This window comes from Thalassophryne amazonica, chromosome 4, assembly GCF_902500255.1.
Source record: "Thalassophryne amazonica chromosome 4, fThaAma1.1, whole genome shotgun sequence".
NCBI classification, from domain to species: Eukaryota; Metazoa; Chordata; class Actinopteri; order Batrachoidiformes; family Batrachoididae; genus Thalassophryne; species Thalassophryne amazonica.
In genome coordinates, this window is record NC_047106.1 from 60,048,639 (window position 1) to 60,075,983 (window position 27,345).

The following is a 27,345-nucleotide window of genomic DNA, read 5'->3' on the forward strand; positions in this document are numbered from 1 at the left end:
ATCTGTACACAATTCTTGGAAGCTGAAAATGTCCCAGTTCTTGCATTGTCAGCATACTCACCGGTCATGTTTGGGATGCTCTGGACCGGCGTATACGACAGCGTGTACCAGTTCCTGCCAATATCCAGCAACTTCGCACAGCCATTGAAGAGGAGTGGACCAACATTCCACAGGCCACAATTGACAACCTGATCAACTCTATGCGAAGATGTGTTGCAGTGCATGAGGCAAATGGTGGTCACACCTGATACTGACTGGTATCCCCCCCAATAAAACAAAACTGCACCTTTCAGAGTGGCCTTTTATTGTGGGCAGTCTAAGGCACACCTGTGCACTAATCATGGTGTCTAATCAGCATCTTGATATGGCACACCTGTGAGGTGGGATGGATTATCTCAGCAAAGGAGAAGTTCTCACTATCACAGATTTAGACTGGTTTGTGAACAATATTTGAGGGAAATGGTGATATTGTGTATGTGGAAAAAGTTTTAGATCTTTGAGTTCATCTCATACAAAATGGGAGCAAAACCAAAAGTGTTGCGTTTATATTTTTGTTGAGTGTATGTTATCTGTCAATGGTGAGCAACATGTTAGAGAAATTGTTGTAGCGACCCGCTTGGAATAATAAAGCAAGATGCAGAGAGCTTCGACTAGTGCAGCTTTAATTTCTCTCCTCCCTTTTTTCACCACTGACATTTGACACCGTGAAAACTATGAAATGGCCACAAAAATACATAAATTTCCATAGCACCATATTTCACAAATATTGCATAGAATTATATTCACATTTTAATCTTAACACCAGTCTCTTTTAATAAACTAAATAATGCATTTCACATGAAATTAACCCTCCAAACCAGAGTTACAGCTCTTGTTGAAATAAGAATAAATGAAATAAATCCCTCATTTTGTATGAATAAATCATCTCCTCCTACCTCCTTCTGCTTCCAAGGGCGCTAAGTTTGAGCTCCGTTTGCTAGCAGCCTATCCTCCACACATCTCACAGACAGTCCTTACATGCGACATAAACGACGCAGAACACAGAGCAAACAACAATAAAATACCTTTCTTAGGTTTTAATACATAACACGATAAGTAATTAATTTGTTCACGTTTTACCAGCTCGTGCGTGACGTGAACATGTCACTGCGACAAGACAGGAGCGTAATGTCTAACGTCGGCAGCACAGGAAGCAGAAGAAAACGGTGGTCTTCAAAATAAAAGCACCAAGCTCTAGCGTGTCAGAACTTCATCATTTGTCATAAACGAAATTAACCGCCATTTACAATTGTAAATATATCATTTCTAATGTCTTTCCTGTACAATGTGGGTGTGTGTGTGATTTTATTTTCTAAATGAACCACTGAACATTTCATACAGTAAATGACCTCTTACTGCCTTGAGGAACATCTGAGAGCTATCTTATGAGCTGAACACAGGAGTATATTTTTAATTAGTTGACCGTCCTTGAACGGGAACGTTGAGCCCTGTGAAAACTAGCTGTAACCAGTTTTGTTTTGACTGTTGAGAAACCCATAATAATGTCTTATCTGGATGGAGACAGGTGCTGAGTTGTTTTTATGCTTATTTCCTTGAATCTTATGTTTGTATCTGAATAAAAGGAGGAGAGCAGGAATGGGGCCCTTCAGTCAGATGAGGAGAGGGAGGGGTCTCGTTGTCTGCTCTCCTTGCATGCAAGAAAGAATTACAGCGTCTCGTGTGGTCACTTTCTGTATTCAGATGTTCGGGTTGTCTTGTTTCAACAGGTTTAACTCTGACACAGGTAGCTCTTTATCATGTTTGAAGCTGATCACGAAACATGAGACGGGTGACATCAAGTAACTGTATAACAATGATCTCACACTTTCCCTCTGGGAAACCAAACAAGCAGTGTGCATGCCTGTAGTCATTTTTGAAGACCCAGTGGGTTCACCCTCAATGCAGGCCAATTAAAGGCGGCCAACAGCCGATCAGGAAACTGGACCGGACCATATCTCTTTACTCCACTCAACCAAAAGGACCCAGATAAGGGAACCTTTAAGTGTACTGTTGGTCTTTGCTGTCAGTGATGTAAAGTGGCTTTCTTTAATTCCCTTAATAATAATAACAACAATTTGTGAACCCAAAATTCACTGCTACATTTCAACCAGGTTTAATCGTATTAATTTCTATATTTTGTGCCTCATCCTTTCCTTTTCCTTGCTTTTCATGTCTCATCATCAACATATATCAGTAATGACAATGTAAATCATATCCATATTCTCAAATTTTCAGTCACCTGTGTTTGTACCTGTGCATATGTAAATAAATCTGTAAATATTACAGATTTGTGTTGACTTATGTCCAGTCGAAGACAGATGTTTAATCAATTGTATCCAGAACTTGTGATATTCACATCAAATACTCATTAATATCAAATTTAACATTATGTTTCCTGCTTCTAAGCAGGCAGTGCCCCCCTTTGAGGTATTTAATTATATATTGCTTTAACCGATATCCGCCACATGTGGGACACTTCAAGGCTAAGTTGTGGTAGTGCTTGTAAATGGCTTGGCACACCTCTGGCACAACAGTGATGGTGGTGACCACCCGGAACCCATAGTCCAACAACATTTAAGGGACCCCAGTGGCTAGATAACTAAGGTAATGGCCAGCTTGAGTCCAGGGGACAGAGGCTTTCTAAGGGCCCCTTCACACATAGCGCAAATTTGGCCGAATTGCACATGAAGTGCACATGAAGCAGGAATCGTATGCAATACATCTGAAATCGTAGCTGCCTCTAACGCCTCGTACACCTGTTGCTACAACTATTTGCGCACACCAGTGGTTGAAAGACTGAGTGTGTGCTGTGACAGCCCATCAAACCCTCTCGCGGCAGGTGTTGGCCAAATTCCAGCAGACACACACAAACATCTAACACCACTCGCATGGCACTTAGAAAATGTGTGGCCATTTGCACTATTAACACGAAAACAGTCAGCAGACGATCACAGTCGACCTGGATGTGAAATTTGTCTAATTGCCCCACAAGTGTGCCTTTGCAAAAAGCCACACACATGTGGTGCATGTGTCTCACACATGTGCGTGTGTGTTGCACCCCCCCTTGCCCCACGCTTGCATAAAATGCTTATATGTATGTAGATCTGATTACATGGGGGCTGGACAGCCAGGTCTGATCACACACAGCATGGGGAGGGGCCTGTCAGCAGATCACAGCACACTGACAGCTGGATGACAGCTCAGTGCACACATTACAAACACAGACACCACCGCCAGGACAGTTATATAAATAATTACGACAATACTTACATACGCAATTACATAACAAATAACGAAAATGAATGACCACATAACACAGAGTGACATGTTGGTAGGTCTTTACAGCCATGGCTGTGAGCGTGATCTCTGCTCTTGGACGTCCCAGCTTGAGAACGCGTTCCATGTTTGGAAGGATATGAACTTACAACATTCCTCTGTGAGGCGCGTGTCTCTGCCTGCTGTCCTCATGTGGAAATATATACAACCCCAATTCTAACGAAGTTGGGACATTGTGTGAAATATAAATAAAAACAGAATACGATTTGCAAATCCTCTTCAACCTATATTCAGTTGAATACACCACAAAGACAAGATATTTAATGTTCAAACTGATACTTTTTTGTTTTTGTGCAAATATTTGTTCATTTTAAAATAGATGCCTGCAACACATTTCAGAAAAGCTGGGACAGGGGCAACAAAAGACTGGGAAAGTTGATGAATGCTCAAAGAACACCTGTTTGGAACATTTCACAGGTGAACAGGTTAACTAGAAACAAGTGAGTATCATGATTAGATATAAAAGGAGCATCCCCAAAAGGCTCAGCTGTTCACAAGCAAAGATGGGGCGAGGATGACCACTTTGTGAACAACTGCATGAAAAAATAGTCCAACTGTTTAAGAACAATGTTTCTCAACGTTCAGAATTTAGGGATTCCATCATCTCCAGTCCATAATATAATCATAAGATTCAGAAAATCTGGAGAACTTTCTATATGTAAGCGGCAAGGCCGAAAACCAACATTGAATGCCCATCATTGTGTTAAGGATCTTACCGCGTGGGCTCAGGAACACTTCAGGAACACAGTTCATCGCTACATCTACAAGTGCAAATTAAAACTCTACCATGCAAAGTGAAAGTCATACATCAACAACATCCAGAAATGCTGCCGCCTTCTCTGGGCCTGAGCACATTTGAAATGGACAGAGATGAAGTGGAAAAGTGTGCTGTGATCTGATGAGTCCATATTTCAAATTGTTTTTGGAAATCATGGATGTTATGTCCTCCGGACAAAAGAGGAATAAAAAAGACCATCCAGATTGTTCACAGCGCAAAGTTCAAAAGTCAGCATCTGTGATGGTATGGAGGTGTGTTAGTGCCCATGGCATGGGCAACTTACACATCTGTGATGGCACCATCAATGCTGAAAGGTACAGCCAGGTTTTGGAGCAACACATGCTGCCATCCAAGCAACATCTTTTTCAGGGACATCCCTGCTTATTTCAGAAAGACAATGCCAAGCCACATTCTGCACGTGTTACAACAGTGTGGCTTCATAGTAAAAGAGTGCGGGTACTAGACTGGCCTGCCTGCAGTCCAAACCTGTCACCCACTGAAAATGTGTGGCGCATTATGAGGGCAAAATATGACAACGGAGACCCCGGACTGTTGAACAACTGAAGTCAAGAATGGGAAAGAATTCCACCTGCAAAGCTTCAACAATTAGTGTCCTCAGTTTCCAAATGCTTATTGAGTATTGTTAGACGGAAAGGTGATGTAACACAGTGGTAAATATACCACTGTCCCAGCTTTTTTGAAACGTGTTGCAGGCATCCATTTCAAAATGGATGGGCAAACATTTGCACAAAAACAATAAAGTTTATTAGTTTGAACATTAAATATCTTGTCTTTGTGGTGTATTCAATTGAATATAGGTTGAAGAGGATTTGCAAATCATTGTATTCTGTTTTTAATTACATTTTACACAATGTCCCAACTTCATTAGAATTGGGGTTGTAAAACACCTTTCGCCTTTACACCGGGCTGCAGCAGCCGGACACAGCGCACCTCATCCATGTCCTTGTTGATTCCAGGCATTTTTCTGCACCAATTACAGGCAAGCGATGGTAGCGCAGTGATAAAGTTTCTGGTTGGCAATCAGAGCTTTTGGAAAGTGCAGGTTCGAATCCCGTGGGTGGCATGTATTTTTTATTTTTACAGCAACAGCTGCTCACATTGTGTTCCCACGTGCATGAACCATCGCAGCGGCATTGTGCACACCTGCCCGTCAGCGCAATGTTTCTGTGGTTCGCTCATACGAGCTGTTCCGCCATGAGTCGCCCTGAGTTGTACTTATTCGTATTATGTGTGAAGGGGCCCTAAAGTTTGTTTTCTTCTGGATCGTAAGGGCACGTTCTGCACTTCTCTGAGCTCCATGTCGCTTGACATTTGATGAGAAAATGTTTGATGGACTGGGGAGGGTCCCTTATTTTATATGGTTCAGATGTCTCAAATGTGCCGCATACAAATTGCGTGGCCTTTGCAGATGCAAGATATCGCTGTTTTGTCACGCGATAGTTGCACGGCACATGCGAAACATTCGGGTGATGTGTGTGTGTCATACTCAAATTCAGTAAAATTCCAGCTATAAACAGTTGCTAGAGACGAGTGTTTTGTCACATATTTGTGTCTCTGTCTACTTGCCAACAGTTGCAGACCAGTGAGATACAGGCCTAGTGTCTTTATTGTCCCTGACTTAACTATTGGGGGAGTTAAATAGGCTATATACAGGCAATGACGTAGTTTTGAGTGCAAGTCTTGGAGCGAAACTGAAATACAACCCTGTCAGAAAATTGCAAAAAAAATAAAATAAAAAAATACCCACATGAACAAAAATAAATAAATAAATAAAAATAACAACAAAAACAACTTCTCAGTGATTCCTACATTAACTTGTAGCAATTGCAGACAGTATGAATTCAAGATATTTCATGCTTTGTGTCACTAACTTCATTTAACTTATTAATACACATCCATTCCGCATTCCTGCATTCAAGGCCTGCAACACATTCCATAAATGTGCCATAAATCATGTAGTGATTGATTTGGTTTGGTAAATGTTGCCATAAATCACGTAGTGTTTCATCACGTTATCGTCAATACAAAAATGTCTTGCAGTGACGTGAGAAGGAATGGCAACAACATTACATTGCAAAAAAACTTTGGATTCCCAACTTTTTTTGAGAACTTGTTGCAAGCCTTAAATGGTGGAATGAATACATTAACAAATTAAATGAAGCTGACCACACAAAACATCTTCAGTTTATACTGTTTATACAGTTTATGCTTCTGTTTATACTGTCCATATCCAAAAAACATGGTGTAAACATGCAAACATCATTCAGAAATTATACAAAAAAAAACCAAAACATGTTACCGGAGTATAAATGATGAGGTCGCAAGCACTCCATTAAATTTTGGAGGTGATCCGGATCCAGATTGGCGAATGTCAGAAATCTCTGATTGCTGTTGGGCTGGGTTTTGGTGCTGCTCATGTGGTGACACACAGCTGATGTTCTCTGGGTGTTCTGTCTATTTTATGTTCTTTTTAACCTGTTTTAAGTGTTTGGTTTTGAAACCAGTACATTTGTGAATTGTTTTAATAGAGTCCATAATGGAGATGATTTATCTCTTATGGGCCTTTCACATTGAAAGCTTCATAACGCCTACCAATGCTGTCAGACGCGTGACGTCAGACGCTTTGCTTCTGAAGTGGCAAGGGGGCGGAGATTGCTACGTCACACTCTGGCTCTCTCCACAATCTGAAAAAGTTCAGCGATCACCATCTTGAATTTGCATCGCCTGAACCACAAAAAAGCTTTAAAAAAAACAGCAGAACGATTCTCCCATCACCCTGCTGGGAGAAGCTTTTTTTCAGCTACTTTTCGGAGTGACGTTGACTGAGGGAGGACTGATGACTTGGTGGGATATCGATCAAACCGCAACAGTGGGCCAACCCACACGGAGAAGCCGGCCTTCAGGCATCATCACTGGGCAAAACGAGGCAGGCAGCCGGGGGGATGGAGCAGACCCACTCAGTCCGAAATTTCCCACTTTTTGGATATATGCGAAGTCCCAGTTTGCCCAACGGAGTTCTGCAGCTTTATCGAGGTGAGAATAATGTAAAAATGAAACGTGACATTTGCACTGCTGTGAAGGTTTAATGGTCGGCTAACGTTAGCTTAGCCTTTTAGCACAGTTGATCTGAGTGAACGCTTTAATTTGTAAATGATTCAGTTTTTTATTTTTAACAAATAAAGCTACAGCTTCTTTCGGAGACTACAAAAGCTCAATTTTAAATAACTTTTTTTTCGGGCATTTTTTTTCTTCTTTTTTATATATAAACTGTTTAGTGTTTCTTTATATTTAAAGAAATATATTTTTTTGTGGCAGTCAGGAACATTTTCTGTGCAGACAACCAAACTTCCATTGATGAGCTGAACACCATGAAGTCCAGTCGAAGGAAAACATCTCTGCTCTTCAGCAGCACCACCAGAGTTCAAAGCTGCAGAAGAGACCTTCATCTGGTCCCGAGAATCCAGCATAACATCACCTGCTTCTAAATAAAAGGCTCTTTCAACAGCAACTATTTTATTATTTTTAAAAAAGCTGTTTCATTTTATATTTTAACAATAAATGAATGGATCATTAAAAATGTCCACGAATCAAAGTCCAAAGACATTTGCACAGATAGAAGCTCTCCACTTATTGTGCTCAAATTCATATTTTAGAAATGACTCTGTCCTGATAACAACATTAAAGGCAATTACATAGTTCGACGAAATTACAAGTTGAAATGACTATAAAAATTCATCATGAATCACATATACATGGGAGGCTCTCATAGGATTAAGACAGCACTGTCTAGCCGGGAATGATCCCACTCACTCTTGACTGGTCAAAAGCTTTACAAAAGATTTATCTTTTGTAATTTGGGAGAGCTTTGGGAAGACGAGATGTCGGAAACGCAGACAGAGAGGTGGCGTGTGTCAGCGCATCAGGAAACTTCAGAGGAAGAACCGTATTCCTCTGCCTTCTATGATCATGGCAAATGTCCAGTCTTTGAGGAATAAGACTGATGAACTACAGGGAAATGTTCTTCACTTATGGCAGGGATGGGAAACTTGTTCCAGAAAGGGTCAAGAGGGTGCAGGTTTTCTTTGCAGCGACTGACTCCACCATGTGATTTCACTGATTCATATCACTTTGAGCAGATGGAATCAGTAAATCAGTGAAATCACCTGGTGGAATTAGTGGCTGCAAAGAAAACCTGCACCCTCTTGGCCCTTTCTGGAACAAGGTGCCCACCCCTGACTTATGGGAATTCAGGGATGCATGTGTCTTGGCATTTACTGAGACATGGCTGTCTAATTCGGACTGCGACTCTTCTCTGGAACTTAGCGGCTTCGGTGTTCCTATGCGTCTGGATCGGGACAGTGAAGCGACACGTAAAAGTCAGTATACTTGTACATAAACCACAGATGTGCAGTCAGGTAACTGTGCGTCACTACCTGATATTGAGCTTTTGTCTGTGTCACTGAGGCTGTTCTACCTCCCATGGGAATTTCCTCAAATATTCGTCACGTTGGTCTTCATCCACCCCAAAGCTGACGTCAGATCTGCTTCTGACACAATCTTTAAAGTAATACACGACCTGCAATCTATTTCTCCTGATGCTCCAAATTTTATTTTAGGGGATTTCAATCACTGCGATCTTAAGAAATCACTGAATAATTTTTATAAGTACGTCACCTGTCCTACAAGGCGCAACAAAACCTTAGATCTTTGTTATGGATCTATCAAAGGAGTGTATAAATCTGAGGCAGGACTTGCACTGGGCTCTTCAAATCATAACACTGTTCACCTCCTTCCCACATATAAATCTGTGCTGAGGAGGGAAAAGACAAAAAGCAGGTCAAAGTCTGGAGCAATGACAGTTCACTTGCCCTACAAGGATGCTTTGATTGCACAGGCTGGTCTCTATTCCAGGAGGACTGCTCAGACATTGATGAACTTACTGATGTTGTGTGTAAATATATCTCATTTTGCAGAGACTCTGTGATCCCTTCTATGGAGGTACATTTTTTTCCTAATAACAAACCATGGCTCTCTAAAGATATTAGGGGACTTATTCACAAAAGGAAAATTGCTTTTAATATGGGTGATGTCCTTACAGAAAGAAAATTAAAGAAGGAAGTGAGGTCTGAAATAAAAAAAGGCAAAGCTAAGGTATAAAGCTAAAACTGAGGCTGAACTGAGCAGTAACAACCTGAGGAAAGCCTGGAATGGAATGAGAACAATGACAGGATTACTGAGGAAGGGGAATGACAAAAGTTCATTAGATGGTTTTACTTCAGATAAAGATACAGCAGATGACTTAAACAGATTTTATCTTCGATTTGAAAATCAGAATTTTATTGCACAGACAGGTGTTTTTAAAGATACTATGTCTATGTCTCCAATATTTTCTATTGATGTGGATGATGTGGCAAATCTTTTTAAGAAAACTAAGGTTAAGAGCCCTGGACCTGACAACATCTGTGGCAAAGTATTAAAAACTTGTGCAGATCAGCTGAACAGCATTTTCCACTATATTTTTTCACTGTCTCTTGAGCTGCATAACGTACCTAAGCTTTGGAAACATTCAGTTATTGTTCCAATAGTAAAGAGTGGCTCCCCAAAAGTACTCAATGATTTCAGGCCTGTAGCTTTGACTTCTTTAGTGATGAAGACTTTTGAGAAGATCATCAGGTCGGAAATTTTGTTACATGTTGAACAACAGCTTGACCCATTGCAGTTTGCATACAGAACTGGCAGAGGTGTTGAGGATGCAGTGGTAACATTATTGCACTTTTTGTTTAGGCATCTTGAGGGGCAGAAGACACATGCCAGACTCTTATTCACAGACTTTTCCTCAGCATTCAATACCATCCAACCCTTTCTGCTTGCTGATAGGCTCCTCCATCATTTTAAACTTGATCCTCACCTGATTAGTTGGATAACTGACTTTTTAACTCACAGGTCACAGTGTGTGAGAGTCAACTGTGTTTTTTCTCATGTGCTCTCCTCTTCTACTGGCGCTCCTCAGGGTTGTTGCTTGTCACCCCTGCTCTTTATTTTGTACACTAATGAGTGCCATAGCAGCTTCAGTAACAGACACATCTTAAAGTTTGCTGATGATACAGTTATTGTTAGTCTTCTTCAGGGAGATGAGCAGGACCATGGGCCTGCTGTTGATGACTTTGTTTCTTGGTGTGAGGAGTCTTTTCTGGAGTTGAATGTGTCAAAAACTAAAGATATGCTTATTGATTTTAGGAAGTCTACCTCTTTTCCATTACCAACTGTTATTAAAGATGCTGATGTTGAGATGGTGGAGAGCTACAAATATCTGGGTGTGGTCCTTGATAATAAACTTTGCTTTGAACCTCATGTTGATGTTATCTCCAAAAAAGGTTCAGCAAAGATTGTTCTTTTTGAGGAAGATGAGAACCTTCCATGTTTCTTCTGAGATGATGACTCAAGTTTTATTGAATCTGTTTTAACTTTTTGTATTGTTGCATGGTTTGGAAATTTGAATTGTTCCAATAAGAGTCGTCTCAGCAGTCTTGTCAAAACTGCTGGAAAAATCTCAGGAAGTCAGCAGGCCGGGGTAATGTCTATTTATAACAGATAGATCCTGAGAAAGGCTAATGCTATTCTGGATAGTCCTAATCACCCACTGAAAAAAGAGTTTGAGCTTTTGCCCTCAGGCCATCGTTTTAGGGCTCCAATGAGGAGGACTAAAAGATTTCAGGTCTCGTTTATCCCCAGTGCAATTTCATTACTTAATGGCAATTAGCCTTTGATGCTCTTGTTTATTTTTCACGACTATTGCTTATTTGCACATCCACACATTGCACTTTTGCAATACTTTGTTTTGGCATGGATTCTGGATTGAATATTTGACATTGTATGTGTATTGTTTTTATTATGTTTTAGACTTTTAATTGGGTCTTATTTTCACTGTTAATGTTGTTATATTATTGTCTTTGTGTACCTTGTCTTTTGTGTACTCCTGCTGCAACATTAGTTTCCCTTTACGGGACAATAAAGAAATTCTGATTCTGATGTCTTATTATGTTTCTTAAATTTGCTTTGCCTTACTTGTCTGACAAGATAACTGCTAGATGTTTGCAGTGTTTAAAAATTGTTGTTTTTGCTAACTTAAAATCTGCTTGTCATCTCATCTAAAACCATTATACAGTTTGTGAATTATTTGTGCTTTAGCTCTGGAAGATATTAACATGTACTTGCCTGTAGCAGTTGTTGTTGTAGGTATTGTAGCTGCCAAGCACAGCTAAAGTACCCACACCCACACTGTATGAGAAGAAGATCTGAGCTCCAGCCTCCATCCAAACCTGTTTCAAGAGAGACAAGCAGAAGCAGGTGGAATGGGGAAAAAAAAAAAACTAAATTCCAGCCACCTTCAGGAGGGACAGATATTCCAACAGCTGTGTATGAATGACATTCGAATATTTAAAATGTGGGCTGAAGCCGCCTCGAATGATTCGTGCATATTAGATTTCAAATGCAGTTCAAATGTTATCCCCCGTCACACATAGCAAGAATGTGCAGGAACCGGGCTGACGCAGCAAAAATGGCCATAATCCAGACGCAGTCGAGAGGGAAAGAGGCGTGTAGACTGTGGGCGGATCTCATCCAGACTACCTCGTCCACATCTGCACAGTTGCATCCAAAGCATATTTAAACAACAGTTCGATGACACAGACTGCTGTCAAACGGCCATAAGAGGTGTTCAAGACTGCCCAGTGTCCAAATGTCTGGATGGCAAACACGGGACCAGAGTGGGAGGCAGCACTGTGTCCTCCCTTTCCACAGGACCTGCCGTTACTGGACACAGGAGTGCAACCAACGCATGGACCAGAAGCAAGCCATATGTGTCCAAGCCGGCATCGAAGCTGTTACTCACTCACTCATGCAATCACATCGTCGCTCACCCTCTCCTTCCCTGACCTCACTGACCTCATGTGCGTGCGTAGAACAGGAGCTGAAATGATGAAATGATCACTCAGTGTATGTGTGTGTTCATAACGGCTGAATGAACCACGTGCACGCGGAGTGCATGTGCGTGCCACTGTCAGCCAATGGACACCATTTGCTGCTAAACCTTGCTGTGTTCTAAACTTTGCTGCATGTGCGCACATGCTACTGCACACCTTTGCTGAAAGCTTGCTGGCAGTCGGTCAAGCTTTCCCATCAGACGTAGCTTTTCCAGCGAACTTTAATTTCTTTTTTTTTTTTTCACACTTCAGCACAACACAACTCTGTACACCACGATGTCCGGTTGGATGATCACGTGGGATTTATTTATGCTGCGGTTGTTTACAGCACACAGCAGCTGGGTGAGAGGCTTTTCACCACAGGCTGTGGTCCTGGCTCCTGTGCACCCTGTGTTGTGAAACACTCCTGGTTCCATGCCGGAGGTGCGATGCAGTTCCACATCATTCCTCCTACAGAGTTACATGGTGATAAAGTAATAATATGTATATTACAGCCGTGACATCCATTCAGCTCCGAGCCTCTGACATATGCAATGACACATTACTGTGCATGAGACCACGGCGAGGCACACACCTGCCCCATGGGAAGGAATGGAAATATATCTGTACTGTAACATCTATTATGGATATAACAGCCTGTTCAGATCTGCTGCATTGACCTGCAGTGGCAAACGGTGCTTTCAGTTTGATTGCACACTGTTCAGACCCACTGCACGTGATGAATGCCTGCCACATACATTATTACAGATCAACATTTACTTTGCCCTCCCTGTCCGGGTTCCAGTGGAGGTGGACATACGTGGCACAACATGCCGACAGGCTTTGGTGTGACCGATCCATCTCAGAGCTCAATCAACCACAATCAGATTGTTTCAAATGCTGTTATGATGCCATCAGAATATGTAGATTGTGATCAGATGGCATGCAAACTGCACATAGACCGCCGTCAGATGTGCATCCCATCTCGACAGTGCCAAGAATGTTTTGAACTGTGCAACACACTCGGGACAACCGAGTGAATGGGACCAACTATGTAGACTGCTCAGAGACTGCCGTCTGTCCGTCTGCAGACCGCACCTCAAAACTTCCCGACTATGGCCGGATGTGTCATCCTGATGCCATTCGGCCTCAATCACCGTATGTGTGATGGGGGTATTAGAATGCAGTCAGACCGCGGTCAGAATGCACTTCGACTGCCGTTCAATGATGTTCCACTTTGACTGCACCTAAAATGTTTTGGACATGAGCTAAACATTCAGCCCAGCCACAGGATTGGGTCCAACTGTTTGGAATGCACTCAGAATGCAGTCAGAGGTTTCGGAATGCACCTTGACTGTTCTGGAATGTAGATGGAATTTTCATTCCAACGGCATTCCGGCTCTAGTGTGACGGGGTTATAAGATAAAGCTAACTTTGTTCAAGAAAGGGGTTTCACCAAGATGATTTGCCAGTATCTGAATGACTGAATGAATAATAGTGTCACATCAAGAATGGATTTAGCCAAATTTTTTGATAGAAAAGACAATTGAGAAATCACTGGAAAGTGTTTAATATGCACTATAGAAGTGAAAACAAGTAGAAAAACAGATATAATACACTCAACACAAATATAAATGCAACACTTTTGGTTTTGCTCCCATTTTGTATGAGATGAACTCAAAGATCTAAAACTTTTTCCACATACACAATATCACCATTTCCCTCAAATATTGTTCACAAACCAGTCTAAATCTGTGATAGTGAGCACTTCTCCTTTGCTGAGATAATCCATCCCACCTCACAGGTGTGCCACACCAAGATGCTGATTAGACACCATGATTAGTGCACAGGTGTGCCTTAGACTGCCCACAATACAAGGCCACTCTGAAAGGTGCAGTTTTATCACACAGCACAATGCCACAGATGTCATAGATTTGAGGGAGCGTGCAATTGGCATGCTGACAGCAGGAATGTCAACCAGAGCTGTTGCTTGTGTATTGAATGTTCATGTCTCTACCATAAGCCGTCTCCAAAGGCGTTTCAGAGAATTTGGCAGTACATCCAACCAGCCTCACAACCGCAGACCACTTGTGACCACACACCAGCCCAGGACCTCCACATCCAGCATGTTCACCTCCAAGATCGTCTGAGACCAGCCACTCGGACAGCTGCTGAAACAATCGGTTTGCATAACCAAAGAATTTCTGCACAAACTGTCAGAAACCATCTCAGGGAAGCTCATCTGCATGCTCGTCGTCCTCATCGGGGTCTCGACCTGACTCCAGTTCGTCGTCGTAACCGACTTGAGTGGGCAAATGCTCACATTCGCTGGCGTTTGGCACGTTGGAGCCGTGTTCTCTTCACGGACGATGCGAAGGAGATGTGTTGCACTGCATGAGGCAAATGGTGGTCACACCAGATACTGACTGGTATCCCCCCCCAATAAAACAAAACTGCACCTTTCAGAGTGGCCTTTTATTGTGGGCAGTCTAAGGCACACCTGTGCACTAATCATGGTGTCTAATCAGCATCTTGGTATGGCACACCTGTGAGGTGGGACGGATTATCTCAGCAAAGGAGAAGTGCTCACTATCACAGATTTAGACTGGTTTGTGAACAATATTTGAGGGAAATGGTGATATTGTGTATGTGGAAAAAGTTTTAGATCTTTGAGTTCATCTCATACAAAATGGGAGCAAAACCAAAAGTGTTGCGTTTATATTTTTGTTGAGTATAAGTTATGACAGGTTATGATAAGTTATGACAGGGGCAATACAGTACTAGCTTGTGGGACCTATCTGGCTTCTAGGCTTCCTGGTTGAAACTCGCACTCTACAGTCTTCCATTATGGTACTACCTGAGGATCTGTGAGATGTGATGGTTCAGGTAGAAGATAAAACTTCACTCCCTCAAGAGCCCCAGGAAGTGAGAGTCCACGGATCAACAGGGTGAACAACATTACATATGGTAATGTAGCAGTGAAATAAACCACCTGGGGAAAAAAGACCAGTATAATTTAAAAAATATATAAGATTTTGTTCTCTTTCACCACCATTTTTTGGTCATTTTACCTTTCCTGTTGACCTGACCCCTTTCCAGACACAAAAGTAACAGATGATCCACAGAGCAATTAGGCACAACAGCACCTCCCACCTGATGCCACCGATGTCCTCAATTGCCTCCTGACAGAGCCAACACTCGTCGCCTGTTTGGAAAAGCACGAGTAAGTATCTTTTTTTTCCCCTTGCATGCAATATCATCAGTCATTTTAGCACTGATAAAACAATGTTTTTAGTCAATAGATAAAATTCATTAATTCACATACTCCCAGAATTCTGTGGCCGCGGAGGTTGCATTGGTCTGGTTTGTCCATTTGAAGGTGTTATTTGGACTTGAAATGTCTACACAGTTATCTGACAGGATAAGAAGAAAGACGTTATTCCGACAAGGTTTCTTTGGCAGGATGATGTTGAACTCAGCCAAATTCTAAACCAGGAATTATGTGCTATAATGAGCCACATATTTTATGTTGGAAAGTCAAGTTTGTTATCCAGTTCCACCCAGGCAATGGTTGTCCTTTTGGAATGACATGTCTGGAAGTGAAACCACACCCTGGGTGCTATCTTGATCATGAGAAAAGCATGATTGAAAACGCATAATGCAAGTGCATCTGAGGTATGCCAAAATTCCATTTTGCTGTTTACATGGCAATCTGAAAGCAAAGTAGGGTCATTGCATTTACTCACTTAATAGACCGTTGTTACATTCTCATTGTGCATGCTAAGTACTGTGTAAATCTCACGTGACTAAGCGAGAGCTCCCACCTCCACTGTTGGCATGGGGAACATTAATTGCCTATTTGTCCAAAAACACGTACGAGTAGCAGCTCTCGCAGCTTATTCCGCAGGGCGCTGTTGTACTATCACAGCCCATGATCTAAAAAGTGCTAAAACAGGATGAAACAGCTTAATCCAGCTTGCCTCCTAACAGACTGGTTTCCAAAGTGAAGACCAGGCAACTCACCTCAAGACGAAAGTAACCTGTGCCCTCAGCTAGACGTTTAGCTGCTTGCAGTGCGCATTTTTCTGTTTCTAAATGCTTGAAAAATATTGAATTGGTGTTTTTTGTTGTTGTTTTTGTTTTTTCAGAGTGCTCTGATTAAACAAATAGTCAATGTCGTGAAACCCAGTGTCACCAACCGAACGTCCATCCTAAAAATCGCCCCACCCCCCTGCCTTCACTATGCATGCGTCATTTCTGAGCATCAGCAGCAATTCACCGATTATCACCTCATTTCTGCTTAAAACTGCACTCCAGTCATCATCTATCTCAGCGACAGATATCTTAAGCTTTTGTACAACAATCATTTCCACATAAATTCAGCATTATTCCATAATGGGGGCGGGGGCGTCAGTAGCGATTCACCCATTATCTCCTCGTTTCTGCTTAAACCAGCCTCGTTTCGGGTTTAATTTGTCATATGATGGTTAATAAGTACATTATTCCCTTTGATCACTTTGGGTGTAGAGAGTCAGACTCAGAGTCCGTCTCAGACGCATGCACAGTGAATGCACAGTGAAGGCAGGGCGGACCAATTTTTTGAGGGGACCGTTTGGTCGGCAACACCGGCACACAGTTTAGACAGGTGGGGATTGTTGCCAACAAAAAAAACAAGCATTGTTTAAAAACTGCATGGTTTTTTGAGTTTGAATGACAGGAGTGTAAGCAGACAAAGAATGTGTTTTGTTGTGCAAACATTCCCCTTACTTGAGCAAAGTTCGGGAATGTACCTGCTGGTTTGACTTGCTTGGATGTGGATTGTGCTGTTCAAGCAAATCCAGTTAACATAATCTGTCTGTCACACGAAGGTGCTCAAACTGCTTGTCAACATCCTGTAACAGGAACCAAAAGTCCAAACCCATTTTAAGGTGCTCTGCGTAGTCTTTTTCTGACCTGAATGTTTTGTCACGGGTAAAAGACCCCATTGCAGAGATAAGACAGGCTGCTGTAAAAAAAACAGTCTTTATTGTTGGAACCAGGGACATTACAGAGGTCTGTACACAGAAAGCAATCAAAAGTATCTGGCAACAGTGTCCAATGAATGGCAGACAATATCAGAAACAAACTTAAAATGATACAGTAGTGTTCAGAATAATAGTAGTGCTATGTGACTAAGAAGATTAATCCAGGTTTTGAGTATATTTCTTATTGTTACATGGGAAACAAGGTACCAGTAGATTCAGTAGATTTTCACAAATCCAACAAGACCAAGCATTCATGATATGCACACTCTTAAGGCTATGAAATTGGACTATTAGTTAAAAAAAAAAAAGTAGAAAAGGGGTGTTCACAATAATAGTAGTGTGGCATTCAGTCAGTGAGTTCGTCAATATTGTGGAATAAACAGGTGTGAATCAAGTGTCCCCTATATAAGGATGAAGCCAGCACCTGTTGAACATGGTTTTGTCTTTGAAAGCCTGAGTAAAATGGGACGTTCAAGACACTGTTCAGAAGAACAGCATAGTTTGGTTAAAAAGTTGATTAGAGAGGGGAAAACCTATACGCAGGTGCAAAAAATTACAGGCTGTTCATCTACAATGATCTCCAATGCTTTAAAATGGACAAAAAACCAGAGACGCGTGGAAGAAAACAGAAAACAACCATAAAAATGGACAGAAGAAAAACCAGAATGGCAAAAGCTCACCCATTGATCAGCTCCAGGATGATCAAAGACAGTCTGGAGTTACCTATAAGTGCTGTGACAGTTAGAAGATGCCTGTGTGAAGCTAATTTATTTGCAAGAATCCCCCGCAAAGTCCCTCTGTTAAATAAAAGACATGTGCAGAAGAGGTTACAATTTGCCAAAGAACACATCAACTGGCCTAAAGAGAAATGGAGAAATATTTTGTGGACTGATGAGAGTAAAATTGTTCTTTTTTGGGTCGAAGGGACACAGACAGTTTGTGAGATGACCCCCAAACTCTGAATTCAAGCCACAGTTCACAGTGAAGACAGTGAAGCATGGTGGTGCAAGCATCATGATATGGGCATGTTTCTCCTACTATGGTGTTGGGCCTATATATCACATACCAGGTATCATGGATCAGTTTGGATATGTCAAAATACAACCCCTGGCAAAAATTATGGAATCACCGGCCTCGGAGGATGTTCATTCAGTTGTTTAATTTTGTAGAAAAAAAAAGCAGATCACAGACATGACACAAAACTAAAGTCATTTCAAATGGCAACTTTCTGGCTTTAAGAAACACTATAAGAAATCAGGAAAAATAATTGTGGCAGTCAGTTACGGCTACTTTTTTAGACCAAGCAGAGGGAAAAAAATATGGAATCACTCAATTCTGAGGAAAAAATTATGGAATCATGAAAAACAAATGAACGCTCCAACACATCACTAGTATTTTGTTGCACCACCTCTGGCTTTTATAAGAGCTTGAAGTCTCTGAGGCATGGACTTAATGAGTGACAAACAGTACTCTTCATCAATCTGGCTACAACTTTCTCTGATTGCTGTTGCCAGATCAGCTTTGCAGGTTGGAGCCTTGTCATGGGCCATTTTCTTCACCTTCCACCAAAGATTTTCAATTGGATTAAGATCCGGACTATTTGCAGGCCATGACATTGACCCTATGTGTCTTTTTGCAAGGAATGTTTTCACACTTTTTGCTCTATGGCAAGATGTATTATCATCTTGAAAAATGATTTCATCATCCCCAAACATCCTTTCATTTGATGGGATAAGAAAAGTGTCCAAAACATCAACGTAAACTTGTGCATTTATTGATGATGTAATGACAGCCATCTCCCCAGTGCCTTTACCTGACATGCAGCCCCATATCATCAATGACTGTGGAAATTTACATGTTCTCTTCAGGCAGTCATCTTTATAAATCTCATTGGAACGGCACCAAACAAAAGTTCCAGCATCATCACCTTGCCCAATCCAGATTCGAGATTCATCACTGAATATGACTTTCATCCAGTCATCGACAGTCCACGATTGCTTTTCCTTAGCCCATTGTAACCTTGTTTTTTTCTGTTTAGGTGTTAATGATGGCTTTCGTTTAGCTTTTCTGTATGTAAATCCCATTTCCTGTAGGCGGTTTCTTACAGTTCGGTCACAGACGTTGACTCCAGTTTCCTCCCATTCGTTCCTCATTTGTTTTGTTGTGCATTTTCAATTTTTGAGACATATTGCTTTAAGTTTTCTGTCTTGACACTTTGATGTCTTCCTTGGTCTACCAGTATGTTTGCCTTTAACAACCTTCCCATGTTGTTTGTATTTGGTCCAGAGTTTAGACATAGTTGACTGTGAACAACCAACATCTTTTGCAACATTACGTGATGATTTACCCTCTTTTAAGAGTTTGATAATCCTCTCCTTTGTTTCAACTGACATCTCTCGTGTTGGAGCCATGATCCATGTCAGTCCACTTGGTGCAACAGCTCTCCAAGGTGTGATCACTCCTTTTTAGATGCAGACTAACGAGCAGATCTGATTTGATGCAGGTGTTAGTTTTGGGGATGAAAATTTACAGGGTGATTCCATAATTTATTCCTCAGAATTGAGTGATTCCATATTTTTTTTCCCTCTGCTTGGTCTAAAAAAGTAACCGTTACTGACTGCCACAATTATTTTTCCTGATTGCTTATAGCGTTTCTTAAAACCAGAACATTGCCATTTGAAATTACTTGAGTTTTGTGTCATGTCTGTGATCTGCTTTTTTTCTACAAAATTAAACAACTGAATGAACATCCTCCGAGGCCGGTGATTCCATAATTATTGTCAGGGGTTGTACTTGAAGAGGTCATGTTGCCTTGTGCTGAAGAGGTCATGCCCTTGAAATGGGTGTTTCAACAAGACAATGACCCCAAGCACACTAGTAAACAAGCAAAATCTTGGTTCCAAACCAAAAAAAGTAATGCCTCGCAGATGTGAAGAAATCATGAAAAACTGTGGTTATACAACTAAATACTAGTTTAGTGATTCACAGGATTGCTAAAAAAGCAGTTTGAACATAATAGTTTTGAGTTTGTAGCGTCAACAGCAGATGCTACTATTATTGTGAACACCCCCTTTTCTACTTTTTTTTACTAATAGCCCAATTTCATAGCCTTAAGAGTGTTCATATCATGAATGCTTGGTCTTGTTGGATTTGTGAGAATCTACTGAATCTACTGGTACCTTGTTTCCCATGTAACAATAAGAAATATACTCAAAACCTGGATTAATCTTTTTAGTCACATAGCACCACTATTATTCTGAACACTACTGTACATGAAAAGGAAACGGCTCCCATGTTTCCAAATGTATAACAGGACACAAGCTGCTGCCTCGTCAGGACTTGTAATATCAGATCACAAAGTTCAGAGTCCATTGTGTTTCCCACAGAAAGAGAGAGAGAGAGAGAGATGTCTCTCACATGAAATACACCTGTTCTCCTCCAACTGATTCACTCTGGATGCATGCACTCAGTTTTTGGATGTGTACAGTTCTGTGGAATGATCTCCCTGCATCAATAAAACAGTCAGATTCTGTGAAGACTTTGAAGTCCAGACTTAAGACGCACTTATTTTCCCTTTTGTATGGCTAGCATACTGGCATAGTATAGTTCCACGCTTTTTACTCTTTTAATTCATTTTATTAGGAAACACAGCGTGCCGTGGCCTCAACTTTAACTAAATTCTGAGTCTTTTAGTGAAGATCAGGGCTAATACCTTAGTATTTCCTGTTTTTCTTGTTGTTTAATACTGTCAAATTATACTGTATTTCTTGTATTTCTGATGCTTGATTCTGTTTTTTCTCTCCATTTCTATTTTATCTCTCCAGAGATAGGTGTGGAATTTGTGCTGGAGACCCTCCTGTCCTGTGCACCAACAGCATTTCCTGTATATGCCTATATATTGTAAAGTATCTTGTATTGTATAAACTGTAGATTTGCATTTTTTGTCATAAGATAAATGTTTTGGCAGATTTGAAACCGGAAGTTGGCATCATTTTCCCTTTATTGTTGCTATGGCAAGTGTTTTATCTGAATATGAAATGATTCTCTATATTCAATCAATCAATTTTTTTTATATAGCGCCAAATCACAACAAACAGTTGCCCCAAGGCGCTTTATATTGTAAGGCAAGGCCATACAATAATTATGTAAAACCCCAACGGTCAAAACGACCCCCTGTGAGCAAGCACTTGGCTACAGTGGGAAGGAAAAACTCCCTTTTAACAGGAAGAAACCTCCAGCAGAACCAGGCTCAGGGAGGGGCAGTCTTCTGCTGGGACTGGTTGGGGCTGAGGGAGAGAACCAGGAAAAAGACATGCTGTGGAGGGGAGCAGAGATCGATCACTAATGATTAAATGCAGAGTGGTGCATACAGAGCAAAAAGAGAAAGAAACAGTGCATCATGGGAACCCCCCAGCAGTCTACGTCTATAGCAGCATAACTAAGGGATGGTTCAGGGTCACCTGATCCAGCCCTAACTATAAGCTTTAGCAAAAAGGAAAGTTTTAAGCCTAATCTTAAAAGTAGAGAGGGTGTCTGTCTCCCTGATCTGAATTGGGAGCTGGTTCCACAGGAGAGGAGCCTGAAAGCTGAAGGCTCTGCCTCCCATTCTACTCTTACAAACCCTAGGAACTACAAGTAAGCCTGCAGTCTGAGAGCGAAGCGCTCTAATGGGGTGATATGGTACTACGAGGTCCCTAAGATAAGATGGGACCTGATTATTCAAAACCTTATAAGTAAGAAGAAGAATTTTAAATTCTATTCTAGAATTAACAGGAAGCCATGAAGAGAGGCCAATATGGGTGAAATATGCTCTCTCCTTCTAGTCCCCGTCAGTACTCTAGCTGCAGCATTTTGAATTAACTGAAGGCTTTTTAGGGAACTTTAGGACAACCTGATAATAATGAATTACAATAGTCCAGCCTAGAGGAAATAAATGCATGAATTAGTTTTTCAGCATCACTCTGAGACAAGACCTTTCTGATTTTAGAGATATTGCGTAAATGCAAAAAAGCAGTCCTACATATTTGTTTAATATGCGCTTTAAATGACATATCCTGATCAAAAATGACTCCAAGATTTCTCACAGTATTACTAGAGGTCAGGGTAATGCCATCCACAGTAAGGATCTGGTTAGACACCATGTTTCTAAGATTTGTGGGGCCAAGTACAATAACTTCAGTTTTATCTGAGTTTAAAAGCAGGAAATTAGAGGTCATCCATGTCTTTATGTCTGTAAGACAATCCTGCAGTTTAGCTAATTGGTGTGAGTCCTCTGGCTTCATGGATAGATAAAGCTGGGTATCATCTGCGTAACAATGAAAATTTAAGCAATACCGTCTAATAATACTGCCTAAGGGAAGCATGTATAAATTGAATAAAATTGGTCCTAGCACAGAACCCTGTGGAACTCCATAATTAACTTTAGTCTGTGAAGAAGATTCCCCATTTACATGAACAAATTGTAATCTATTAGACAAATATGATTCAAACCACCGCAGCGCAGTGCCTTTAATACCTATGGCATGCTCTAATCTCTGTAATAAAATTTTATGGTCAACAGTATCAAAAGCAGCACTGAGGTCTAACAGAACAAGCACAGAGATGAGTCCACTGTCCGAGGCCATAAGAAGATCATTTGTAACCTTCACTAATGCTGTTTCTGTACTATGATGAATTCTAAAACCTGACTGAAACTCTTCAAATAGACCATTCCTCTGCAGATGATCAGTTAGCTGTTTTACAACTACCCTTTCAAGAATTTTTGAGAGAAAAGGAAGGTTGGAGATTGGCCTTTAATTAGCTAAGATAGCTGGGTCAAGTGATGGCTTTTTAAGTAATGGTTTAATTACTGCCACCTTAAAAGCCTGTGGTACATAGCCAACTAACAAAGATAGATTGATCATATTTAAGATCGAAGCATTAAATAGTGGTAGGGCTTCCTTGAGCAGCCTGGTAGGAATGGGGTCTAATAAACATGTTGATGGTTTGGATGAAGTAACTAATGAAAATAACTCAGACAGAACAATCGGAGAGAAAGAGTCTAACCAAATACCGGCATCACTGAAAGCAGCCAAAGATAACGATACGTCTTTGGATGGTTATGAGTAATTTTTTCTCTAATAGTTAAAATTTTGTTAGCAAAGAAAGTCATGAAGTCATTACTAGTTAAAGTTAATGGAATACTCAGCTCAATAGAGCTCTGACTCTTTGTCAGCCTGGCTACAGTGCTGAAAAGAAACCTGGGGTTGTTCTTATTTTCTTCAATTAGTGATGAGTAGAAAGATGTCCTAGCTTTACGGAGGGCTTTTTTATAGAGCAACAGACTCTTTTTCCAGGCTAGTGAAGATCTTCTAAATTAGTGAGACGCCATTTCCTCTCCAACTTACGGGTTATCTGCTTTAAGCTACAAGTTTGTGAGTTATACCACGGAGTCAGGCACTTCTGATTTAAAGCTCTCTTTTTTAGAGGAGCTACAGCATCCAAAGTTGTCTTCAATGAGGATGTAAAACTATTGACGAGATACTCTATCTCACTTACAGAGTTTAGGTAGCTACTCTGCACTGTGTTGGTATATGGCATTAGAGAACATAAAGAAGGAATCATATCCTTAAACCTAGTTACAGCGCTTTCTGAAAGACTTCTAGTGTAATGAAACTTATTCCCACTGCTGGGTAGTCCATCAGAGTAAATGTAAATGTTATTAAGAAATGATCAGACAGAAGGGAGTTTTCAGGGAATACTGTTAAGTCTTCTATTTCCATACCATAAGTCAGAACAAGATCTAAGATATGATTAAAGTGGTGGGTGGACTCATTTACTTTTTGAGCAAAGCCAATAGAGTCTAATAATAGATTAAATGCAGTGTTGAGGCTGTCATTCTCAGCATCTGTGTGGATGTTAAAATCGCCCACTATAATTATCTATCTGAGCTAAGCACTAAGTCAGACAAAAGGTCTGAAAATTCACAGAGAAACTCACAGTAACGACCAGGTGGACGATAGATAATAACAAATAAACTGTTTTTTGGGACTTCCAATTTGGATGGACAAGACTAAGAGTCAAGCTTTCAAATGAATTAAAGCTCTGTCTGGGTTTTTGATTAATTAATAAGCTGGAATGGAAGATTGCTGCTAATCCTCCGCCCCGGCCCGTGCTACGAGCATTCTGACAGTTAGTGTGACTCGGGGGTGTGACTCATTTAAACTAACATATTCATCCTGCTGTAACCAGGTTTCTGTAAGGCAGAATAAATCAATATGTTGATCAATTATTATATCATTACCAACAGGGACTTAGAAGAGAGAGACCTAATGTTTAATAGACCACATTTAACTGTTTTAGTCTGTGGTGCAGTTGAAGGTGCTATATTATTTTTCTTTTTGAATTTTTATGCTTAAATAGATTTTTGCTGGTTATTGGTAGTCTGGGAGCAGGCACCGTCTCTATGGGGATGGGGTAATGAGGGGATGGCAGGGGGAGAGAAGCTGCAGAGAGGTGTGTAAGACTACAACTCTGCTTCCTGGTCCCAACCCTGGATAGTCACGGTTTGGAGGATTTAGAAAATTGGCCAGATTTCTAGAAATGAGAGCTGCTCCATCCAAAGTGGGATGGATGCCGTCTCTCCTAACAAGACCAGGTTTTCCCCAGAAGCTTTGCCAATTATCTATGAAGCCCACCTCATTTTTTTTCTTTTTCTTTTTTTTGGACACCACTCAGACAGCCAGCAATTCAAGGAGAACATGCGGCTAAACATGTCACTCCCGGTCTGATTGGGGAGGGGCCCAGAGAAAACTACAGAGTCCGACATTGTTTTTGCAAAGTTACACACCGATTTAATGTTAATTTAGTGACCTCCGAGTGGCGTAACCGGGTGTCATTACTGCCGACGTGAATTACAATCTTACCAAATTTACGCTTAGCCTTAGCCAGCAGTTTCAAATTTCCTTCAATGTCGCCTGCTCTGGCCCCCCGAAGACAATTGACTATGGTTGCTGGTGTCGCTAACTTCACATTTCTCAAAATAGAGTCGCCAATAACCAGAGTTTGATCCTCGGCGGGTGTGTCGTCGAGTGGGGAAAAACGGTTAGAAATGTGAACGGGTTGGCGGTGTACACGGGGCTTCTGTTTAGAACTACGCTTCCTCCTCACAGTCACCCAGTCAGCCTGCTTGGGATCTGCCAGGGGGGAACTAACGGCGGCTAAGCTACCTTGGTCCGCACCGACTACAGGGGCCTGGCTAGCTGTAGAATTTTCCACAGTGCGGAGCCGAGTCTCCAATTTGCCCAGCCTGGCCTCCAAAGTTACGAATAAGCTACACTTATTACAAGTACCGTTACTGCTAAAGGAGGCCGAGGAATAACTAAACATTTCACACCCAGAGCAGAAAAGTGCGGGAGAGACAGGAGAAGCCGCCATGCTAAATCGGCTAAGAGCTAGTAGCTACGCTAAGCTAGCGGATTCCTAAAAACACGCAAAGTGAATAATGTGTAAATAAAATACTTGCTTCCGTAAGATTGGATCTGGGGCGCCAGCAATCCGGGATCTGGAGCGCCAGGGATCTGGGTTCGCTTCCGATCTCGGTCACACTCCCTATCCGGCACCTTCAACAACAGTGCTGGAGAGGAGTGAGAGACACCTGCCGTGGGCCCTTCTGGAAACACACTTCGGGCTTTTGTTGGCTACCCACGTTAAATATGAACCTCTACCTCTTCATCAAGAATGTTATCTAAATACGCCACCTCTACTCATGGTCAGCTAAAGGGATTATTCACTTACAGCACATCATTCAGAACAACATGCTAGTTCCACTCACTCACCAGGTCCAGGAGATTGGCATCAGGAGCAATCAATTTTTTGAATACTCACAAATTAAATCCTCAATTCAAGTCGCAGACGACATTAAAACTACTAACCTGAGCCTTCCAGGTTACGTTTAGATTTAACTAATATCCAATCATCAACAAAAAACTTCTCTTCACTGGTGGTTGGCTCTCACTGCGGTATTGTATCACTTCCTGTTCCGGAGCACAGCGGTGTTTTTCTGTATCTGTTAGCTGTTTAATCTGCGCAGTTAGATTGATCTAGTTATCTAGATTCTGATTTGTTTCCCAGTGTAATCTTTACGTGCCTTAACTAAAGCACTCCTTCTGCTGAATCACCTCTAAATTATTTACACATTATTCACTTTGCGTGTTTTTAGGAATCCGCTAGCTTAGCGTAGCTACTAGCTCTTAGCCGATTTAGCATGGCGGCTTCTCCTGTCTCTCCCGCACTTTTCTGCTCTGGGTGTGAAATGTTTAGTTATTCCTCGGCCTCCTTTAGCAGTAACGGTACTTGTAATAAGTGTAGCTTATTCGTAGCTTTGGAGGCCAGGCTGGGCGAATTGGAGACTCGGCTCCGCACCGTGGAAAATTCTACAGCTAGCCAGGCCCCTGTAGTCGGTGCGGACCAAGGTAGCTTAGCCGCCGTTAGTTACCCCCTGGCAGATCCCGAGCAGCCGGGAAAGCAGGCTGACTGGGTGACTGTGAGGAGGAAGCGCAGCCCTAAACAGAAGCCCTGTGTACACCGCCAACCCGTTCACATCTCTAACCGTTTTTTCCCCACTCGACGACACACCCGCCGAGGATCAAACTCTGGTTATTGGCGACTCTGTTTTGCGAAATGTGAAGTTAGCGACACCAGCAACCATAGTCAATTGTCTTCCGGGGGCCAGAGCAGGCGACATTGAAGGAAATTTGAAACTGCTGGCTAAGGCTAAGCGTAAATTTGGTAAGATTGTAATTCACATCGGCAGTAATGACACCCGGTTACGCCAATCGGAGGTCACTAAAATTAACACTAAATCGGTGTGTAACTTTGCAAAAACAATGTTGGACTCTGTAGTTTTCTCTGGGCCCCTCCCCAATCAGACCGGGAGTGACATGTTTAGCCGCATGTTCTCCTTGAATTGCTGGCTGTCTGAGTGGTGTCCAAAAAAAAAAAAAAAAGAAAAAAAATGAGGTGGGCTTCATAGATAATTGGCAAAGCTTCTGGGGAAAACCTGGTCTTGTTAGGAGAGACGGCATCCATCCCACTTTGGATGGAGCAGCTCTCATTTCTAGAAATCTGGCCAATTTTCTTAAATCCTCCAAACCGTGACTATCCAGGGTTGGGACCAGGAAGCAGAGTTGTAGTCAATCAATCAACT

General features: G+C 41.6%; 1 protein-coding gene across 1 annotated transcript in view; it reads right to left on the minus strand.

Annotated features, from left to right (window-relative positions):
* Positions 1-27,345, minus strand: part of LOC117508931 (sodium- and chloride-dependent GABA transporter 2-like) — a 69,188-nt gene that overhangs the window by 22,343 nt on the left and 19,500 nt on the right. Inside the window, 5 exon segments of the mRNA XM_034168768.1 lie at positions 11,390-11,493; positions 14,993-15,127; positions 15,207-15,311; positions 15,313-15,340; positions 15,461-15,621. Coding sequence (XP_034024659.1) covers positions 11,390-11,493; positions 14,993-15,127; positions 15,207-15,311; positions 15,313-15,340; positions 15,461-15,621 — 533 coding nt within the window.